Source organism: Protopterus annectens, chromosome 12.part0, assembly GCF_019279795.1.
Source record: "Protopterus annectens isolate FY-2018-M chromosome 12.part0, PAN1.0, whole genome shotgun sequence".
Classification (NCBI taxonomy): Eukaryota; Metazoa; Chordata; order Ceratodontiformes; family Protopteridae; genus Protopterus; species Protopterus annectens.
The window spans coordinates 169,380,772-169,402,558 of NC_056746.1; the positions used below are offsets into that span (position 1 = coordinate 169,380,772).

The 21,787-nt window shown below is 44.7% G+C and overlaps 1 protein-coding gene across 1 annotated transcript in view; it reads left to right on the forward strand.

Moving 5' to 3' along the window:
- The window catches only part of ZNF598 (zinc finger protein 598, E3 ubiquitin ligase), an 824,015-nt gene that overhangs the window by 582,759 nt on the left and 219,469 nt on the right, over nucleotides 1–21,787 (forward strand). Inside the window, exon 10 of the mRNA XM_044088900.1 lies at nucleotides 639–793. Within this exon, the coding sequence (XP_043944835.1) occupies nucleotides 639–793 (155 nt within the window). The remainder of the gene's footprint in view (nucleotides 1–638; nucleotides 794–21,787) is intronic.

Here is a 21,787-nt window from a genome sequence, read left to right on the forward strand (position 1 = left end):
GAAACAGTGATCCATACGAAGAATGTAATACAGTTTACTCGCCTTATAAGTAAATGTTAAGGAAGGGTCACTGTTGCAGTAATAATTCCCACCTACTTTTCCCTGTTTGGGTCTGTTTGTCTGTCCTCTCTTTCCTTGTTGCTTTATAAGGGCAGACAGTAGAGAATTTTTTTTTACCATGTTAGACTGGGCCCGATGCATGCAAAGAAAAGATGATTGTATGAATAGAGGCTCTTCTCTTCACCAGATGTATTCTTTCTTCAGTGGCAAAACTGCTTTTTTTGTCCAGGATGCTGATTTATGCCCCAGCACTGTTGAGGGACAAGCCTCTGCCAAGACCTTTGTGGAGCTCAGGGAGTCTAGAAAGTCAGACAGATGTCTGCTGCAGCCATTTCCCTATATGTCATGAGTGCTGCGATTGTACTTTAACTTCTGCTTTACAGTGCGTATATTTGCAGAACTGTGCATTGCAGTGCCTGTAATCTCAACGCTTTACTTGTGTAGTAGGTATTCTTAGCAATGTACTTTCTGTTTTGGAAGCAGTTTGTACTTTAGCTGAAAGTTGGAACCATAAATATGTTGTGCTTGAAGTCGAACTTGGAAGTATAGCTAATATTTATCCATTGTTTGCAAACTAGGTTTTACCAGTGCTGTGCCATTGACAACTCTGAACCCAAGTATCACCCCTGCACCACCTCCAGGATTGTCAGTACCACTTAGCAAACCTCCTCCTGGTTTCACTGATGCCCTGTCAACTAGAGACCTTCCTTCAGAACCAGTGATCCTTCCTAAAGTAAGTGCTTGGTCATTATGACTTGGAGGACTAAGTGTGTTTATTTGATATTGTTTCCGAATCCTTGGTAAGCTTTGTTGTTTTTCCAATCTTGTAATTTGATGTTTAAGCAACTGTTGTACTTGTTTTCCCCGAAGACTTGTGATATGCATTATAGCACCTGATTCCTGAAGTTCAGTGATGCTCTTTCGTCCTAAAATTTCTTGTGTATTTGTGTAGTTTTTCAATAAAAAAGCTTTGCAAACTTTGTATTAAAGATTTGGTCACAAAATTGACTATCCCTCATGGACACCACCACAGGGATTGCAGCAGGATGCATCCATATGTTTTAATGGATGCATCCCTGCACATATACAGTGGTTCAGCTTTCATCTGTCGAAACCTGTGGAAACATCATGCCATTTCTGCAGTGATGCCACCAAAGGATAAGTTGGATGGATGGCATGCAAGACAGTAAATATTTACAAGGTGGAGTATTTTGAGTACAGTAAAATTACAAATGAAATTTAAAAGGGAAGATGACCTGCAGGGCTTGTAGTTACCACATGCCATGGTACACAAGGAAAATCCCAGACTGTTTAGGGCACTTTAAACTTTTTTCATTGTGGTGCTTTTTAACACATACCACATGTATACACTGTTTGAAGTGTAGTTCACTGAACCTCTGGTAAATGCTTGTAATCATATGAGTCTCCAACTTCCTGTTGATTGCGTTTTGTGAGTTCAGATAGTGAAACAGTTCTGTCTCTAGGCAGACTGCATTCTAGGTAAGTTTGAGTAGCTATATGTGTGTGTGTGTGGGTGTATATATATATATATATATATATATGTGTGTGTGTGTATATATCTGCATACATACACACTCGAGCTTTCTGGTGCTTTGCTGATAGTTTTTATATTTAAAAAACGTAAAATTTTTACTGGGTAGTAAATTAATTTTAATTGTGTTATATTTAGTGTCAGGGAGCGAATTTCTTTTGGTTTGATCAGTTGTTTTATAGTTCCTAGAAACTAAGGTGTTCAGACTGTTTTTGTTTGACTCTGTCATGCTCCTTTATTTTGAGGGGGGTACTTTTCTAAATATAAAATATTTAGTAGCAAATGTTTGTTTTTACTTTTACTTGCTGCATGCACACTTATTTACAGATGTGCAAAAATGTCAGAGAGGTCTACATCTGATGTGCTAAACAAGCAACTTGTCTTAAACTAGCTGGTGCACACCGTAGACTTTTGCCATAGTCAGTGTTGCAGTACTGATTTTTGGGTCTTACAGCCATACAGAAGCTTGTGACTGTCCTGATTTCCAGTATCTTTATATCATCCCTAGCCGTCAGATGTCTGAAGACCGATGTGTTGATGTCAGGGTATAAGAAGGGCATCCATTGGTGCCATCTTCAGTTCTTTCTGGCCATGCAGCCCAGTGCACTTCACGTGTGCTCAGAATGTTCACAGTTCATTAATTGATTCATTTTTCTAGAGTGTCTCATTCTTCTAGTTAGGTAAGTACCCCATTGTGGATTTTCCTCTTAATTTAATGTTTAAAAAAGTCAACATTGCTTGAAGTATGGGAAGCAAATCCCGCATAAAGATTTTCACTTGTTTTTTTCTATGCTGCTTAGGGCCTTGGCATGATTTCTCTAATTATCCCAACTGAGCTAAATTCCAAGCAAAAGTCCTCAAACTTAGGGCCTGCGTATCAGCCACTAATAAATGGAGTTGTTTCAGTTTCCTCAGGGGCTTTGCAGCCCATAGCTACCATTGGGTCTTCACAATCACAGCTTCTGCTAGTGTCATTCTAAAGGAAAGACAAAGTCAGGGACTCTGACATTTCAGTGAAATCTCCAGGTCAAGTTCCTAAGTCGTCAACTACCCAGGTGAGGTGCCTTTGCAGGTCCCTGGTCTGGTGACTCCTGGTCACGAACCCTCTGGCGCAACTCTGCTGGAAGCCACCAAGGTTTCAAGCCTGCCAGTCACTGTTGCCATGACACAGATGTCTGGTCTGAGGGAAATCTGCAGGTCTCAGACTCCGACATTCAGGTTGCGGGTCCCTAGGGAGACTCTGTGTCTACCTCGGCTACCAAAATCTTCCTCTGGTCATCCCTTCAAAAACAGGCACCTAAACCAAAGTGAACTATTTATTTTTCTTCACCTATGCCCTTAGCCACTTCAACTCAGGCTGACGTCCAAGACAATCTAAAGAATAGCACAGGAATTCATAAGCTTCATGAAATCCAGGGAGCCAGCTTACACTTTTGCTCTAGAAGCCTCCCCATGTAAAAGAACCAGGGAGTTGACCCTTCAGGAAGATTTGGATTCATCAAGTTCAGAAGATGAGGTGTTGCCCTATTCTGGGAACCTTCCATCAAAAACTTACCCTGATTCAGACTCTGATGACACTCTCTTCTGCCCTTCCCACCCCCCCCCACCCCCCAGGACTTTCCTGTCAGGGATACACTTCATAGAGTGAAGGAGTCTTTTAGTTGGGGAATCATACAGTATTCCCAAGCTCAGACCCGTTATAGGGAACTGCTGAGTTTATCTTCTAGGCCACTTGGCTATTCCTCCTGTTCTTTGTAGTATGGATGATGTCTTTGAAGACATTACTTTACATTCTGATTCTTTACCACCTGCTCTTAGGAAGCCATGCAGTTTTTACAGAGTGCTTGACTATCACAAGAACCTTTACAAAAATCCCAAGGCTGACCTCTAAGTAGTCTCTACTGAGTCCGCAAAAGGTGTACCGAAGAGGCCAGTTAAACATCCCCTAGCTAATGATAGGGTAAATAGACTTATTAGATTTGAGCAAAAAAGCTTATACCTATGCCACCCTTTCAGTGAGAACATTGAATTGCCAGATTTTCTTCGTGTTTCACTGTTGCAGTCATCACATTTGGGTTATCCCTGCCAGGGTAGCCCTCGGCCGGCCCGAATACCAGAGGCTTAGTATTTCTGCGTCGGTTGCTGTCCCTGGAGGACTGACGTCAGGTTGTCAGTAGTATAAAGTAAGAACACCATACCCCTCACGTAGAGCTTGCACGGTCAACCAAACATGAAAAAACACAAACGGCCAGCAAATAGGTTCCAACGCTTTATTCCATCAAGGAGTGGACATAAAAATGTTACACTTTTTACTTACTAGCTTCACTGAGGAAGGCTTTATGCCGAAACCGGTTTGAATTGATGTTGGACTGTTGATTTGGACATTTTTATGTCCACTCCTTGATGGAATAAAGCGTTGGAACCTATTTGCTGGCCGTTTGTGTTTTTTCAGTAGTATAAAGTAAGGCAGCCAATGCCATTACATCAGTCTTTCTTACTGTGGAGCCCGAAACAGAAGCAGTTCGCACGAGTGCCCGTCTGCCACTACCTGAGTTTTCATCCCCAATTGAAGTTGAAGTCTTCTAAAGCTAAGTACCCCATTGGGGATCCTTTTTTCTTGCACTAACTGATGTCAGAAAAAGTTAATTGTCTCACCTGTAGAAAGCAAATACCACACCAAGACTTCCACTCTTACTGCATCACTTCTTTAGGCTCAGACCACGATGTCCCCCATTGTCGCTTCTATGCTTTGTTCAACGCCAGAACTATCCCTTGTCGGGCCCTCATTGTAGCCAGATATTTTCATTTACAGTCTTCGAATTCTGATATGGCTTCGGTAAGCCATCCAAGAGCAGATCTGAAAAAACGTAAAGATAAAGACAGAGACAGACCACACAGGTCCAAACCTACCAACGACTCTTCCGTTAAGCTAGTCGTCAGTCCTCCGGTACTCCGTGAGGTGCTTTCGCAGCCCCTGATGCCCGCTTCTGCTGATTTGCATGCCTCTACCGAGACCCTCTCAGAGTCCGGTATACCACAAAACTCTTCATCGACTAAGGATCCTGTGGTCGTCTCTACCTTGGATGGGTCAGGAGCCACTGAGCAGGCACCGGCTTCCGAGGAAGTCCTTCTTACAGAATCTCGACACAAACAGACGGTTTCTTTCGCTACTACCGTTTTTTCAAAAACCAAGTTTCTTAGGCCCAGGGTTCGAACCACACCCAAGAAACCGACAACCCACTGTCGGGTGCCTGCTACCTTGCCTCAGTCTTAAATGCTTAAAATGGTGGAAGACCTTATCATGCTGATCAGGGGAAGCCAAGCTACCCCCTCAAAAAAGAAAAGAGCTCTGTCCCTTGTAGTTTTGTCTGAACAAGAGTCAGATGAATCGGATGCATCTGACTATGAAGAAATGCAACCCCTCTCCACTTATGAGGATTCTGATGCAGAGGACTCCATTCCTTCAGCCTCTCCACCAGAGGATTTTTCCTTTGGGGAAACCCTGCATACTTTAAGGGAGCATTTCCAATGGAAGACACGACAGCCTGCTTCGATGTCTCAGGTTGTTCCTTTGGAACAAGATGTTGCTGGTGAGACTTCCTCGGACAGCCTCCCCGAGGATGTTCCTCATAAGCGAAAGTGTAAGAGGAGGCACGTGGACTCCCCTGAGTCCTTAACAGAAGACACAGACTTGGATGAAGGGGAAGGCTCCCCAAGGTCACCCCCCGACATCATGGAAATGCTCATGATTGGGGAGGGGGGGGTCTGCCCCCAAGGCTTCCTCTGACGAGTCCGTGTTCCTGGAGGCATTCAAAGCAGGCCCATCTACCTCTTGGGTGTCCACTCCGCCCGACCCCCTGGTGGACCTTACCACCACCAGGGCGTGGAAGGAGCCGGACACTGTGGAGCCAGTTCCCAAACGCCCCGATAGGATTCTGAGCCCCCCTTCAGAGAGGTCCCACTGGAGTAAGGGTCCCCCGTAGATGCCATGTTGGTGGCGGCAGCCACTAAGAGGGAATTAGCACAGGAGTGCCCCTTGGTCCATCCACCGAGCAGAGAGTCCCGCTCGATGGATCGCCTAGGGAAGCGGGTCTTTAGTTCAGCGAGCTTCTCAGTAAGGTACCTGAACTACATGGCACACATTATTAGGATGCAGTTAGACCTTATCAAAGAGTACGCTGCTCTCCCCCCCCCCCCCCGGAGTCCATGTCGGCGGAGGACAAACAATTGTACTCCTCTCGCATGGCCACTCTAAGATCTATATCGTATACCTCTATGCGGCTTTTGTCCCATGCCACATAGGGAGCCACTAGAGCCAGTGGAGCAGGCCTAGTCATGAGACGCCAGGCCTGGCTCCGACATTGTGACTTCGCGGAGCCCTTCAAGGCGTCATTTGCGAATGCCCCTTTTGATGGTTCTGCCTTATTTGGCAAGACAGTTTGCGAGACTTTAGTCCAGAGCGAAAAGGACGGGAAGACGTTTGCCGTCTGAGTCCGCTTCTCTGCTCCCCAGAGGTCCTTCTCCAAGAACCAAAAGGGACAGAAGAAGATGTGGTTCCGGAAATCGCAACATTCCCAGCCTGCTCCGGGCAACCAGTCCTTCCATGGCAGTGGAGGACAGGGAGGACGCCGCCCTAGAGGCAGAGGGGGCCCGAAGAATTTTGGGTCCAGAGAAACCTTCTCTGATCGGCCCACGCAGCAACCCTGAGGGGTTGCCTGACTGCTCCACTCTGGAGGCAGTCGGGGGGCCGTTTCTCGAGGCACCTGGCAGCTTGGGAGTCCATCACATCAGATCACTGGGTGCTTCGTATCATATCCAGAGGTTACCAAATTCCCCTGTATCATGTCCCCAAACTCCAAAACCTCCTCGATGTACCACCCGATCAGAAGGCGGTAGCAGCTGCAGAAATTCAGCAGCTCCTAGAAAAAAGAGCCATCCAACCCATCCCCCCCCAGACCAGCGCGGATTAGGTTTTTACTCCAGGTTCTTTCTGGTGCCAAAAAGGACAGGGGACTTAAGGCCAATTCTCGACCTCTCCCTTTTGAACCTGTCAGTAACCAAACAAAAATTCCGGATGGTCACTCTTCAATCCATCCTCCCCCTATTGCGGGAGAACGACTGGATGTGCTCAGTAGACCTCAAGGATGCGTACTACCACATTCTGATTGACGGACGATCCAGGAGGTTCCTCCGCTTCCAGCTGGGAGCCAGTCACTACCAGTTCAGGGTCCTTCCCTTTGGCCTCACCACAGCCCCCAGGGTGTTTACCAAAGTATTAGCAGTGATAGCGGCCCACCTGAGACTCCAGGGAATGCAGGTTTTTCCATACCTGGACGACTGGCTTCTGACCGCCCCGACAAGGCATCTACTTTGCTCAGCCAGGGACTACTTCCTCCAGCTTGCTCCCCAGCTGGGCATCACCATCACCAGGGACAAATCTTCTCTTGCTCTGACTCAGGTGATAGAGTTTATAGGGGCCAAGTTGGATGCAAGAAACCTTCTAGCATTCCTGACTGCAGAACGACTACAAAACCTGAGGCTTCATGTGCGGGCCATCCTCCATTTAGAAGCCCCATCGGCGGAGTTGGTCCTGAGGGCTCTAGGCTCCATGGCGGCGGCAATCACTCTTTTGCCACTGGCTCATCTAAATATGAGGGTCCTGCAATGGACCATTCAAGTACAGTGGTCCTTTCTACATTACCCCCTAAGCCATCCTATTCCCCTCAGCAGGGCTTGCAGGAGGGCTCTCTTATGGTGGCTCCAATCTCCAGACCTCCATACGGGACGTCCCTTCTCCACGCCTCCTCCCCTCGCCACGGTGACCACAGATGCCTCGGGTGGGGTGGGGGCCATTGTTCAGGCAGGACGGTCCAAGGCACGTGGAACGACATAGAGACCTCTTTGCATATCAATGTCCTGGAGATGAGGGCGGTGCTATTAGCGTTGCAGGCACTTCAGAACCTTCTTCCTGTAGGAACTGTTGCGATCCAGACAGACAACATGTCAGTTGTCTGGTACATCAACAAACAGGGGGGAACCAGGTCCTATCCTCTCTGTCGAGAGGCCATGAGGGTGTGGGAAAGGGTGACCTCCACCAACCGCTTTCTTATTGCGACGTACATTCCGGGACGGACCAACATTCTGGCGGACAGGCTCAGCCACACCATCCTTTCCCCTTGCGAGTGGTCTCTCAATCCCCAGGTAGCGAAGCGGATTTTTGCCGAATGGGGGCAACCCTGTTGCGATCTCTTTGCTTCTCCCTCAAATACGAAATGCAACAGTTACTTCGCTCTAATTCCCCCCTTCGGGGAATCCCCGAGAGATGCTCTGGTGCATGCTTGGCCTCCCGGTCTACTTTATGCTTACCCACCTCTACCTCTGATGCTGAAACTCATACAGAAAGCCAGTCAGTTGGGGAGCAGAATGATCCTCATTGCCCCATTCTGGCCTCGTCAAGCGTGGTTCCCTTACCTGTGGTCTCAACTGGTAAATCCTCCTTGGAGTCTGAATCCTCTACCGGATCTAATATCTCATCCCCTGAATCTCCTGATCCCAAATCTGGACAACCTCAAGTTGACAGCTTGGCTGCTCCAGTTCCACTCCTAATCAGGACTCCCGGAATCTCTTCACCAGTTAAAGCCATCCTTGTAGCAGCACATAAACCTTCCACTAGGAAGGTCTACCGCAGTAAGTGGAAGCGTTTCTCCATCTGGACGGAGAATCCTAACTTAGATCCCTTCACAGCGCCGTTACCGACTGTGTTGGATTTCCTTACAGGTCTGTTTCATCAGGGGGCTAGCTGCTCTACGGTCAAGGTTCAACTGGCAGCTATCTCTCATCATGTGGGACATGAGTCAGGTCCCTTGATTTCGGCTAAATTGTGTAAAACATTTCTAAAGGGTACCTTCCTGCTCAGACCTCCTGTCAGGGAAGTTATACCCCCTTGGGATTTATCTCTAGTCCTTCAGGCATTGACAGCTCCCCCTTTTGAACCTGCTGCTTCGGTTGATCTTAAGTATCTATCTTGGAAAACGGCGTTCCTTGTCGCTATTACTTCAGCGAAAAGAGTTTCTGAGCTTCAGGCCCTTTGTGTAAAACCCCTGTACTTGGCTTTTCACCAGGAGAGAGTGTACCTCAGGACCAACCCCTCGTTTTTTCCCAAGGTGGCTTCAGAGGCCAATATCGATCAATCCATTAACTTGCCAGTCTTCTTTCCTAAGTATCAGAACAAAGGAGAATACAAGCTGCATTCGTTAGATGTGCATAGACAGCTGCGCTTTTACATCCACAGGACTGCTGGTCATAGACAATCCGACCAGTTGTTCATCTCCTTTGCCAAATTTAACTTGGGTAAACCTGTCTCTAAGGTCACTTTATCACGATGGATCTCACAGTGTATTCTATCGGCCTATGAAAGTTCTGGGAGGGCCGCACCTCTGAGTTCGTGCACACTCTACTCGCTGTATATCTACCTCCGCTGCCTTTAGGTCTAGAGTGTCTTTAGATGACATTTGCTCCGCAGCCACTTGGGCCTCAGCTCATACCTTTATCAACCATTATAAGCTGGACGTTATCTCCAGAGGAGAGCATCTTTTGGCTCCGCAGTGCTCCGGAATATCCTTCCATGATGACCGCCCAAGATCCAGGTAGCTGGGGACTCTGTCCCAAAGGTTGCTGACAAATGAAGTACCTACTTCAGATTAAGAAGTTATGTACTCACAATAACGTTTCATCTGAGTAGGAATCTTCATTTGTCTGCAACCATCTCCCCCTCCTTCCCCCTGACCTTCAGAAGTTTTAGTCCCTGGATATTCTCCTTCTAGTCCCCTACGGGACGTATTTAACCTTTTTAGCTGCTTGTATGAGGGCAAACTTGATCTGAGGTCAGTCAGGGTTGGCAGGGGATTATGGGTAAGGGGAGGAGCTAGGAGCTCAGATCTGATAGCTGTGAAACAAGTTGCCGGCTCGGATCCGATACCCAAAGGTTGCAGACAAATTAAGATTCCTACTCAGATGGAACGTTATGGTGAGTACATAACTTCTTATTTCACTCAAGCACTTGGGCCATCATAACCAAGGACCAGTGGGTTCTGAACATGGTCTCAGGGATACAAATTTTCCTTCCAACCCAAAAAGGGTTCCCAGATCTACCTCCAAATTAGTGGGCAGAGACTCAAAAGAAAATCCTTTCCCTTCTCTCTCTGAGAGCAGTAGAGCACGTTCATGCATAACAGATAGGCCAAGGCTTTTACTCCAGACTTTTTCTGATGCCCAGAAAAGAGGGCACCTGGCACCCCATTCTCGATCTGTCAGTTCTAAACACCTTCCTAGTGATCCCAAACTTCAAAATGCTCACCCTCCAGCAGCTGCTACCCATGCTGTCCAAGGACACTTGGCTAGCCACCCCAGATCTAAAAGTGGCCTACCTCCACATTCTTATTAGGGAATCTTGCAGGAAATATATCCGCTTCAGAGCAGGATCTCAACACTTTCAATTTTTTGCACTTCCCTTTGGGCTTATCTACTGCTTCCAGAGTTTTTACAAAATGTCTGGCTATGGCCATTGCATTTTGCAGACAAAGAAATATTCAAATTTGCCCATACTTAGGCGACTGCCTTATTCAGGCAGACAGCCAGTATAAGCTGCTCAAGCATCTGGCCTTTGTAAAGACCCTACTAACCTTCCTAAGGTACACAATCAACAGAAATCCAAACAGGCACTCACCCAAAGGATAATCTTCCTGGGAGCAAGTCTGGACACACCATCCCAGATGGCATTCCTTACACCAGGGAAACAAATTTTCCTGACAACCTACTTTTCTCAACTAGCCACCAGGCCCCAGCAAGCTCTGGGGTTCATGGCATCTTGCATACTACTCATTCCATGTGCCATACTACACATGCGGAAACTTCATTGGTACCAAAAGAGCCTTTGGTGTTAACACTCTCAAGACATGGAGACTCTTCTACCTAGAATTCCTTGCTTCAGAAAGGAATTTCTTTGGTGGGCAACAGCATGCTCCCACAACAAGGGACTGCCCTTCTCCCCCCCCCCCGCCACCCAGACCCTCACCACAGACGCATCAGACTACATTTGGGGTGCACAATTGGGCGGCAGGTGCATACAGTGCCAATGGAGGCCTCGGGAAATCCCACTGCACATCAGTCAAAAAGAGATTATGGCTGTGCAGCACGCCTTGATAACTTTCAAACCCCTTCTCTCTCTCTCCAGGGGTTCTCCTGGTCAAAACAGACAACACCACTGTGATGTAGTAAATCAGCAAGCAGGGAGGGACTCACTCCTACCCTTTATGAAGGCTGGCCATGACCCTTTGGTTCACAGCCTCTTCCATGCAACTACACCTATTAGCGCAATTCCTACCAGGCTCTCTCAACTCCCTGGCAGACCAATTAAGCAGAAACCTCTTGGACCCACACAAGTGGCAACTCAACAGACGTACCTTCACCCTAATAACTCAGAAATGGGGAACTCTGAAGATTGACCTCTTTGCCTAACCATCAGCTCAGAAACTTCTGCACCAGGGAGCATCACTGCATGGCTTGGAAAGTGGATGCCCTGTCCTTCCCGTGTGTCAATCTATCGGTCTGTGTCATTCCTCCCCTACCTCTCATCCCCAGAGTACTGCTCAATATAAAGGGAGGAAAAACCAAGGACCGTTCTTACAGCTCCAGACTAGCCAGGACAACACTGGTACCCCTTGCTGTGCAGCCAGTCCCCGCTGCCTTCATGGCATCTTCCTCAGATTCCAAACCTCCTGACCCAGAGAGAAGGGAATTCATGCATCCCAAGTTGCAGACACTCAGTTTGGCTTATTCCCTAACCCCAGACCAATCTGCCATTCTAATTAAACAGGTTCTGGATGTTATCCATGAGGCCAGACGTCCTAGCACCAGAACGTCTTATGCAGATAAATGGAAAAGGTTTGGCACCTGGATCCAGGCTAAGGGAGCCAATACGGCACAGCCCTCCTTCCCTCTCATCCTGGATTACATAGCTGGCCTTCTACACAGTGGTCTTTTTCTCTATAAAAATTCATGCCTGTACTATTTCTGCTCATTTTCCCACTGAGCAGCCCCTTTTCTCACACCCTTTGATTAAACAGTTCCTCAGAGGGGCTAGCAACTTGAGACCCCCCCAGAAGGGCACCAACGTCAGCATGGGGACCTTAACTTTGTCTTGGAAAAGCTCACCTTGCCTCCTTTTGAATCAGCTTCTTCTGCAGAGTTAAAATTTCTCTCCTGGAAGACTGCTTTCCTTCTGGCCATCACTTCAGCCAGAAGAGTCTCTGAGCTGCAAGCACTCATGGCTGTGGAACCCTCCATCATCTTTCATGCAGACAGAGTATCCCTCAGAGCTAACCCATCCTTCATGCCAAAGGTGGTGTCTAGTGTGGCTCTCAGCCAATCCATTCATCTGCCCACCTTCTTTCGTAATGCTCAGAACAAGGGGGAAAGGATTCTTCACTCTCTAGATGTGCACAGACAGCTCAGACTCTATCTGGACAGGACTAAGTCCTTCAGAAAGTGTGATCAATTGCTGGTTAGCTTTGCTACTGGGGCAGAAGGTAAAGCCATCTTCAAGCAAACCATTTCCAAATGGATAGCACACTGCATACATTTCTGCTGCAAACAACATGGAAAGCTTCCCCCAAGGTAGTCAGGACACACTCCACCAGAGCAGCTTCCACCTCTACAGTTTTCCTAAGAGGAGTCCCCCACCAGGGACTTCCTTGAGGCTGCCACCTGGACTTCTGTTCACACTTTTACCAAGCATTACCACCTGCCTCTCTTCTCCAAATCCAGGGCAGGGTTTGCCTCTGCAGTCTTGCAGGGCATCCTAGCCAGCCCCTAGTCTCCTTGACTGCCTCCATCCATTTCCTCAGCTTTGGGAATCTACCCAAATGTGATGACTGCAAGAGTGAAACACAAACATAGTACAGTTGTGTACACTTACCATAAATGTAGATGTTCGAGTGTATTCACTGTTGCAGTCCTGGTTTCCCTCCCTCCATCCCCCTTTATTCTCTTTCTTTCCTTACAAGGGACATATTGGTATTTATTTTCCACTGGTGGGGTTCTTCCATCAGAACCTGGCCTCCTACTTTGGGGGCTCCTGACAGGTTAGGGCAAGAAAAACTGATGTAATGGCATTGGCTGCCTTACTTTATACTACTGCTGACCTGACGTCAGTCCTCCAGTGACAGCAACCGACGCAGAAATACTAAGTGTCTGGTATTCGGGCCAACCGAGGGCTATCCTGGCAGGGGTAACCCAAATGTGATGACTGCAACAGTGAATACAATTTAACATCTACATTTATGGTATGTGTACACAACTGTACTTTTCATATGCTAAAGTGTCTTGAACCTCTACAGGACAAAATTATTTCTAAGGTGGACTCTATTGCCAGTAGAACCTTATTAAAGGAAGGCATTTTTGTCCTAGCCAAGACAAGGTGAGGCCTCCCTGTAGCAAGAGACCCTGACAGTCTAGGAGATGACAAAAAACAGTGGCACAGAATGGGGCACTCCAAAGAGCCTACCCAATGCAGATACCAGCCCCTGATACCTCTGCTCACCCTTCCCATCAAACGTCTGGCTGGAAGACTCTCCTCCTTTCTTAATCAATGAAGAATCATCACCAGATTCCAATGGATCCTCAACATCACAGAATGGGAGTACTACATCAAGTTTAGAGAAATTCAACCCTTAGGTAACCCCAAACCACTTAAAGAACAGGAGAGCCTCTTACCACCAATCCTCTGGGAACTACTTCACCAAGGATCCATTCAGCCTGTTCCTCCAAGTCAGGAGGGAAAAGGCTTCAACTCAAGGATCTTTCTAATTCCAATAAAGGAGGGCACCTGGAGGCCCATCTTGACCTTTCAAAACAAAACAAGTTTCTGAATATCCCAAAATTCAGAATGCTTACTTGACAGAAATTACTTCTCATTATCTTCCAAGATACATTTGTGGTCATTCTAGACCTAAAGCACACTTGCCTTCATGTTCTCATAGTTAACAGTCTCAGAAAATGTCTAAGATTTATAGCAGCAGGCTCACGGTTTCAATTCGGTGCTTTACCAATTGGGGCTGTCCACTGCTCCCAGATTCTTCCCAAAATGCTTGGTTTCTCTGATAGTTTGCAGAATTCTGGGAGTTCATATTTACCTCTACTTAGGTGACTGTCTCATTCAGGATAAATCCACAGAAGAGACTCTAGATGCCTTGCAGATCACATTAGGCTGCTTTCAGAAGGTAGGTCTCATCTTAAATCTCTGAAAATCAAACTTTTTCTCAAAGAAAATCTTTTCCCTCAGATTCGGCCCAACAAAAAACGTTCCTTTCCCAGGACAAGATATCATTCCTGACAATCTGAGCAACCTGTTACCAAAACTACACATCTCAGCAAGGGAGTTTCCAGAGTGTCTCATTCTTCCAATCAGGTAACTACCCCATTGTGGATTACATGGCATTTCTGCATTCTCAGAATTCCACTTGGCAAAATTAGGCATGAGAATCTTTTTTTTCTGAATACCCTGTTGCTTCTCCTTCAATGCTTGAAGAAGGAACTGCCATTGTGGAAGAACACAATACTGCAGATCCTGGGGGCAAATTTCTCTTTACCAGAAGCAGACAAGACCATTTCTCTTTAGCAGAAGCAGATAAGACCATCACCATATAAAATTCAGACATAGCTGGGAGGAGGGGTCACTTAGATTTCATGAAAGGACAGGGCATCTGGACACCACAGCAAAGAAAACTGCATTTAAACTAGTAGGAGCTAGTTTACCTGGCCATAAAGGCCTTTAGCAGAATTTAAGCTTGGGGACCTTGCAGATTTGGACAGATGATAAAGCAGTGATATGATACATAAACTAGCAAGGGGGGGTACTCTGTCCTATCCTGTGTGCAGTCTTAAGGGAATGATTTGTGTGCTTGCTCAAAAACCAAGATGGACTCTGATAGCATCTTACCTTCAGGGTCAGAACAGTACCGTGGCAGGTTCTCTAATCAGGGATCTTTTAGACTGTAGTGAATGGATGTTTGAGGGAGATGTTCCTAGACCTAACTTTACAGTGGGGGGACTTTAAATAGACCTTTTCACCTATCACCAAAACAAGTATCTACAAAAGTTCTGTTCCAGAACTCAACAGACAGGTACTTGGAAAATTGATGCTTTCTCTTTCGGATGTCAAATCTGTTCCTGTATGCATTCTCACCCTTGCCTCTGATTCCCAGGGTACTGATAAAAGTTAGGGTGGATAGACCCAGCATGGTTCTTCTGGCACTCTTCAGGGAGAGGCAGCACTGGTTCTCCCTCCTTTTGACCCCTCAGGGAGGGAAGATTCCACACCCTACTGTAGGAGGTAGATCTCCTCAGTCAAGCCAAGGGATCTATATCCCATCCACACTTAGCCACACTCAGACAGAGCCTGAAGGATTTGATTTTGATACCAAGAAAGGTTACCCATGTCAAGGATGTGCTTTCAATTCTAAAGGAGGCAAGGAACCCCAATAGCAGAAAATCATATTTACCAAAATGAAAGTTTTTTTCCATCTGGTATCATAGCAAGATCAGCTAACCATTTTCAGGCAGTCAAGTCAGTCATGTAATACCTCCAGGCTTGTTTAGACAGTGACTTTCCTACTCCAGTATTAAAGTACATGCATCTGCCATCTCGGCTTGTCTTACCATTCTCCATCTGTCTTCTCACATCCCACATGAAACTTTTCCTAAAAGGGGTTGCTTACTTGAGACCATCCAGAAGGAACCCTATTCCTGCTTGGGATCAATATCATGTGCTTGAAAAGCTCACCTTGCTCTTGAACTAGCTTCCTCTGCTTATTTAAATACACTCACGTGGAAGACCACTTTCCTTATGGTTGTCATCTTAGCAAGGAGGGTCTCAGAGCCACAAGCCATCATGTATAAAGAGTCCTTCTGTGTCTTTTACAGGGATACTGTAACCTTTAGAACAAACCCATCTTTTATGCCTAATGGTTGTATCAGAAATTACACCGAACCAGGCTATCCCACCTGCCTGTCTTCTTAGTTCTATAGAACAGGGCAGAGCAAGTCCTTCATTTCCTGGATGTACTCCGGCAAATTGGGTACTTTCTAGACAGGACAAAAACCCTAATAGAGCAGAGCAGTTGTTGCTGGTGGCTTTCTCAGAAGGTAAAGAGAGCAGACCTGTCTCCAAACAAACCATTTCCAAATGGATAGCCATCTGCTTTAAGTTCTGTTACTCCCACCATGGAAAAACTACCCGGACATATTAAAGTCCACTCCATCAGGCTCAGTGTAACTGCCACTGTTTTTCTTAAAGGAGGCCATCCTAGAGGCAGCCACATGGAACTCCATGCACAGTTTTATAAAACACTATAATCTAGGCAATATCACCAGGACTATAGCAGGTTTCTGTACTGCCATCCTGCAAAGCCTTATTTCCTAGGAACATACAAGATGACCTAACACCCAACCTTTGACTTTGAGTCCTCTCAAGAATCAGTACTTCTATGTTCTTCGTAGTCGGTGTTGAATAGTTGTGTAATTGTAGATCATTGTTGCAGTACATACTCTAAACCTTCCAAACCCTCTATCTGATGACCATTTTTCTTCCCCTTGCTGGGTGCAAAGGGTAGAGGAGTTCATTGCAGGTAGCTCTCTTTTCTACATCATCCCCTCTCTGCCTTCTTTGATCTTCCTTTTTTTCACTCATATTCAGACAGTTAGAGAGGTAGTGTTGTCGTCAGGCATCAGACTGCTTGTTTACTGCTTAAAAAGGCCTGAAGATGGCACTAGCAGATGCCTTTTGTATAACCAGACATCAGTCTTCAGATGTCTGCTGGGTAGGGGTGGTGCAAAGACTAGAAATCGGGCCTGCTGCTGGCTTCTGCAAGGCAGGAAGACCGAGAAATCAGTATTGCAGCATTGATCTACTCCAGTTATTGTGAGACACAACTGTTCTGTCATCAGTTCCACAGGAGATGTGTGCTTGATGGAGACATCAGTGTTCCTGTTTCTGTCCTCTCTTGTAGAGTGTTTTCCAGAAGGACAAGTGTGGTTGAGCAGCCCCGTTCAGTTATAAAAGTGGTAGTCAGAATAGTGCTTAAGGAGGGTTAGTGACAGTCAAACCTTTTGCAGTCCTGAATGCTGCAAGGGCTGATTAGTTAGAACTTAGACTTATCTTTCCTCCAACTTTTGCTAGGTCTCTTGATGCTTTCCAAGCTTCAGCCACTCCCATCGCTTCTATAGATACCATCGGGTCAGATGGGGGGGGTCAACATCAATATGTTACAGGTAACAAATTTCCATAATGCATATGTCTGAGGAAAGGCGGTAATTGTATAGTGGTTTGTTAGTGAAGTTTGAGACTGCATTGACCCGTACAACCATTCAGAAGCCTGACGTGCCTGCTTTTAATGCAAAAGCTGAAGCAGATGTGCTCTTAGTCAAGATTGTGACTTCTAGTCTCACTTTCTCTCTCTTTCTCTCTCTCCATCAACTTTAGTGACTTAGCAGATAGTACAGAAAATGAAGCTGTGCAAGCAAGCAAAGCCTCCGCTTCTAATTTTTGCCAATAGCACAACTGTTGCCATTTTGTTCTGTAGCCAGTCAGTAGTTGATTGTGGTACCATAGTCATGGAGGCAGCCATCATAAATACCTCAAGAGTGTGAGAGGTAGTGTGCCTGCTGTGCTACGTCTGCAGTCTCAATGTGGGATACATCATTAAAAGGAGACATCCCACAATGCCCCCAGTCTCCTAACCGGGTAAGACAAGAAGGAGGCTTTTCATGTTCAGTGCTGTTTGGCTATTCCATTGCCTGGCCAGTAATTCTAGATCCCTGAAGGCAGCTCAGAATCCAGTATATTTGCAGCTCTACCACAGCCAGACTCTGTTTTCCCAACATTTGCCTGTCTTTAGAAGTGTAAGGAACTTTACTTTCTTCCTGAAAGTACACAATAGCTATCCCTTCAGGTTTAATCAGTTATTTGTTGGACATCATCTCTCAGTGTTGATTCTTTTCTCTTGCAAGCAAATAATTCTTCAGCTGAACAAATGCCCAAGGTCCAAAACTGTCCAAGTTACAAATGGGTGCTGTACAGTTCACCATGTCTCCTGTCCTTCAATTCTAAAGTGTTGGCATTGGTTCATTTAAACTGTAGATTTGACATTTTCTTAGAAATTCTTAGAATGAACTCTTAACAAATAGTTGAGCTTTTAAGATTGTTATGGCAATAGTAGGTCATAATCAAATAATGAATTTTTAAAATTTAGCTTCATGTCAGAATTCATGCCCATGTAGTTCTCGACCAATTAAGATCAGCATTTGAAAATCTCTCATCTTCTAACAACTGAAGTCAGGCAGGCAATAGCAATTAGTATTCTGCTGCCAAAATTGGAGTGTACTTTTATTTGTTTTATTTTCTTACTCAAAACAGATGCCTCTCACAAAAATAAGTAAAATGCTTAAAATGTATTCTTCTAAACCCTAATAAGGAGAAACATTGTGTGACATTAAGAAAGATTAACTGGCTACCTATCACAGACGGAGCAGATTTCTTTCTAAATGTTTTTTACGCTTCTGCGTCAAAATTGCCCCCCCCCCCCAAAATAGGCTGCTAATAAGAATTAGCTGGTAGGATTTTAGAAAATCAAGTAATATCTTTATACATAAATATAAACCGTCATTTGTTAGTGTATGACAGAAAGAGCTTTACTCCAAGCTGTTAGTTTTTAACATTCTTCCAGGGGAAAAATAATGGGAAAAGTCTTAAGAAGCTGTGAAAAGAACATGTAATGGAAGCCGTCAAATATGACCATTTTGACAAACTCAGCTAGACATAGTTGGTAAATCCAGTTCTGGTGTTTGTTGGATCAGTTCACACACACACACACACACACACACACACACACACACTGATGAAAAGGTTATAAAAGATTGTATTTACATACCTGCATACTGCTGTTGCTAACTTAGAGGTTGAACTAACATTCCTGACCTCGTTTATAGAAGCTGAAGATGTATCTTGCGAAGTATAGCATCTCATCAAACTGAATTTTTTTCCTGCTGGTGCACCTTGACTAAATGTTAATTTCTTATTACTTGTATCTTTTTCCTACTTTGTGTTATTGATTATGATTTAACTGACGCATTCGTATTGTTGCTTTTTGTTGATTATTATACTGATTTGCTGTAAGGCCCAGGTTGCGCCAGGAAGTGGTCCTCAGACCAATCTACTTACACAGTCAATCTGTGAATTTTTGAGTTATTGTGAAAATTAGTGCACTGTTTACGTTAGCAAACACTGCTTAATGCAGCAGAGCATAGATGAATGTGACTGTACCTATCCATTTCAGCCACCAAACAGTGTAATTATGTTAACCTCTCTCTCCCAGTGTACTGAGCACATAGGATCTCTGACAAGTCCTGCTGCAAAAAGTTAAGACAGTTTCACTACCAAGGAAAGGTCTACAGCTGAATTTAGTCCAGTTGCAAAAGCAGAGAAGGGGAAATGCCTTCATTTAAAAACTATGTAAGGCAGTCTCCAAGAACCAAATTAACTTAAATATTTGTTTTCCCCTCACTTTCTGCATCAGTGTGTTCTGTATTGCAGTGTTGAATCTACTGGAGGGACCCCACACCCCCACCCACAAGCTTTATACTGCTCAAGGTGAAGATAAATTAGCATATTCTAGCAGTGTAAAATATCCCTGTAAAAGTCTACAGTGATAAAATGAAATGTGATGATTCACCTCAAGAAGTTAAAGTTCAAAGACCTTGTTTTGTATCCATTTTCCATCTTTTTCTGTTTAAGCTGCCCAGTCTTGGTCTGTCTTTTCAACTCTAAGTAGTCTCCACACTTCATCCTGCTGGGAAGCATTTTTTCACTGAGGGAATTCAAACTGTATATCCAGCTGCAAATCAAACTGAAGCCTCTCCAGACAGACCCAGGACTATGCCACTCAAAACTGCGTATTTATTAGCTTTTTGAGTATAACTGCTTTGAAAATGGTGATATAACCTACAGTGTGTTAAAAATAAGATAAATCGCGTTTCAATTAGTGCAATGTATTTAATCATAATTAATTTAGAGGGCAGCGTGCATATGCCTAGTGGAACCTCTCCCAACGTCTGTAACTAAAATCTGTTATTGTATTCTAACAGGTAAGCGTCTTCTAATACCCGTAGCACTCTAAATAAACAGCTGAAATTGGCCAAAAACATAGTTAAAATACAGTATAATGACAAGGGCATAAGTTCAAAGTCTCTGCAGTATTGCCTGTTGCAGTTAACTTTGGTATCTTAACAGTAATGTAGCAGCTTATGTTATTTCCTTTAAAGTTCTCAGGACTTGTCTTGCCTCCTATCTTGTTGCAGTTTTACAGATTATTTTCCTGGTGGTATTTTCACTGTGGGTCAACCCACTCCATTCCCCTACCTTAACATACCCCCAATTCTCACCCACCCCCACTACATCTAAACTTGTATGGCTGTTAACTCTGCCTCTTCTACTCATTCTCCAGTCCTGTGCCTAACTGAAGTATCTAGTCACAAACTGTTCTCATTATTTCATTCCCCCCACTTCTTTTTTAAATTCCTTCTCACATCTCACTCTGCTCCCACCCCCATCCAGACATACCTATTCTCCACAGTATTGTCAGTGGTCATTAACTCACCTTACCTTACTACAAGATTTTTACAACACTAACCATGTGGTTCCAACTCCTGTATCACCTTATTCATTCTCCTCATCTTGTTCCTAACATCCCCACCAGTAGTAATGATAAAAAATTAAATGTCAAAAATGACTTCATCCTTGCCTAGCAACCATCTTCCCACTAGCTACTCAAAAATCTCTTCAAGCTTATTTCCCATAACTCCATTTCACTGTTGTAACCCTAAAATACTGAAAAATGCCAGTCCCAATGTCAAGGTAGTACTTCTAACCCATCTCTACTAAAAATGCCATAATAAACTGTCTTTCTCAACCATCGGTCCATCTGGTGACATCTATCCAAACCAAAGAATGCTCCCTAAAAGTTTAAAAATAGTCACTCTAAACCTTAGAAGCATGTGCAAGAAAATCACAGATTGTTCTGCCTGGATGACTCAACACAACTCGTATGTCATAGCTCCAAGAGAGACGTGGCTAAAATCTAAAATAAAAGATGCTGAAGTACTACCCCTCGGTTATAATATTAGGCTGGATAGAACACATTAAAAACAGTGGAATAACTATAATCTTCCCAAGTATGCTCATAGTAACTCCCTGGAAAAGCTGAAATCCTAATGTCATTCCTAAAACTTAATAAAGCCAAGAACATATGCATTGTTGTCCTATATATCCAGCCAGGACAGAACATTCCAATACTTGAAAATGTACTCTGCTGGATAGCAGATACAATCACAAATGGAATAGTCTTCTGGGGTCATGTAAGCATTGACTAGTGGTCTTTATCTACAAATTCAGCAATCAACAGCATAAACCTCTTTGGATTCACTCAACTTGTTAATTCACCAACAAGATACTGCAAAAATGACTCCCAACAATCTATTTTGGTCTGGATTCTGGTTACCATCTCATCTAATTTTGTTTTTTCAGGTACTTCCCAAATACACAGACCACTTACCAGCTTATACCCGCAGGAATATTACACAACTAACAATGGAACTTAAGCTCAAAACTACCCATAATCTCTCCAGTTTCTCCAGAGTTTCTTTCATTGAAGCTCTGAAAGTGGTTAACTGGTCCATCCTAAAAAAACCTCCCCTTAAATGATTCAGTGGAATACGTCATTGCAGTATTTCTAAATATTCTTAACACCTTGGCCCCAGAGTGTAAAAAAAGAATTAAAAACAACCATATCCCTGGGCTCACCAGCCAATGCAAACTCCTTATGAAAGAACAAGACAAAGCATGGATTAACTGGCAAAAGAGTAAAAATGACAAATCTGCAACTGTTCAGACAGCTGTGAAACCAAGTCAAGAAACAGGTTCATAGAGATGTCTTACTATACTCTCCTACAAGATAGTCATAAAAACAATCCTAAATAATTCTGGATGTTCTTCGTGTTTCACTGTTGCAGTCATCACATTTGGGTTATCCCTGCCAGAGTAGCCCTCGGCCAGCCCGACTACCA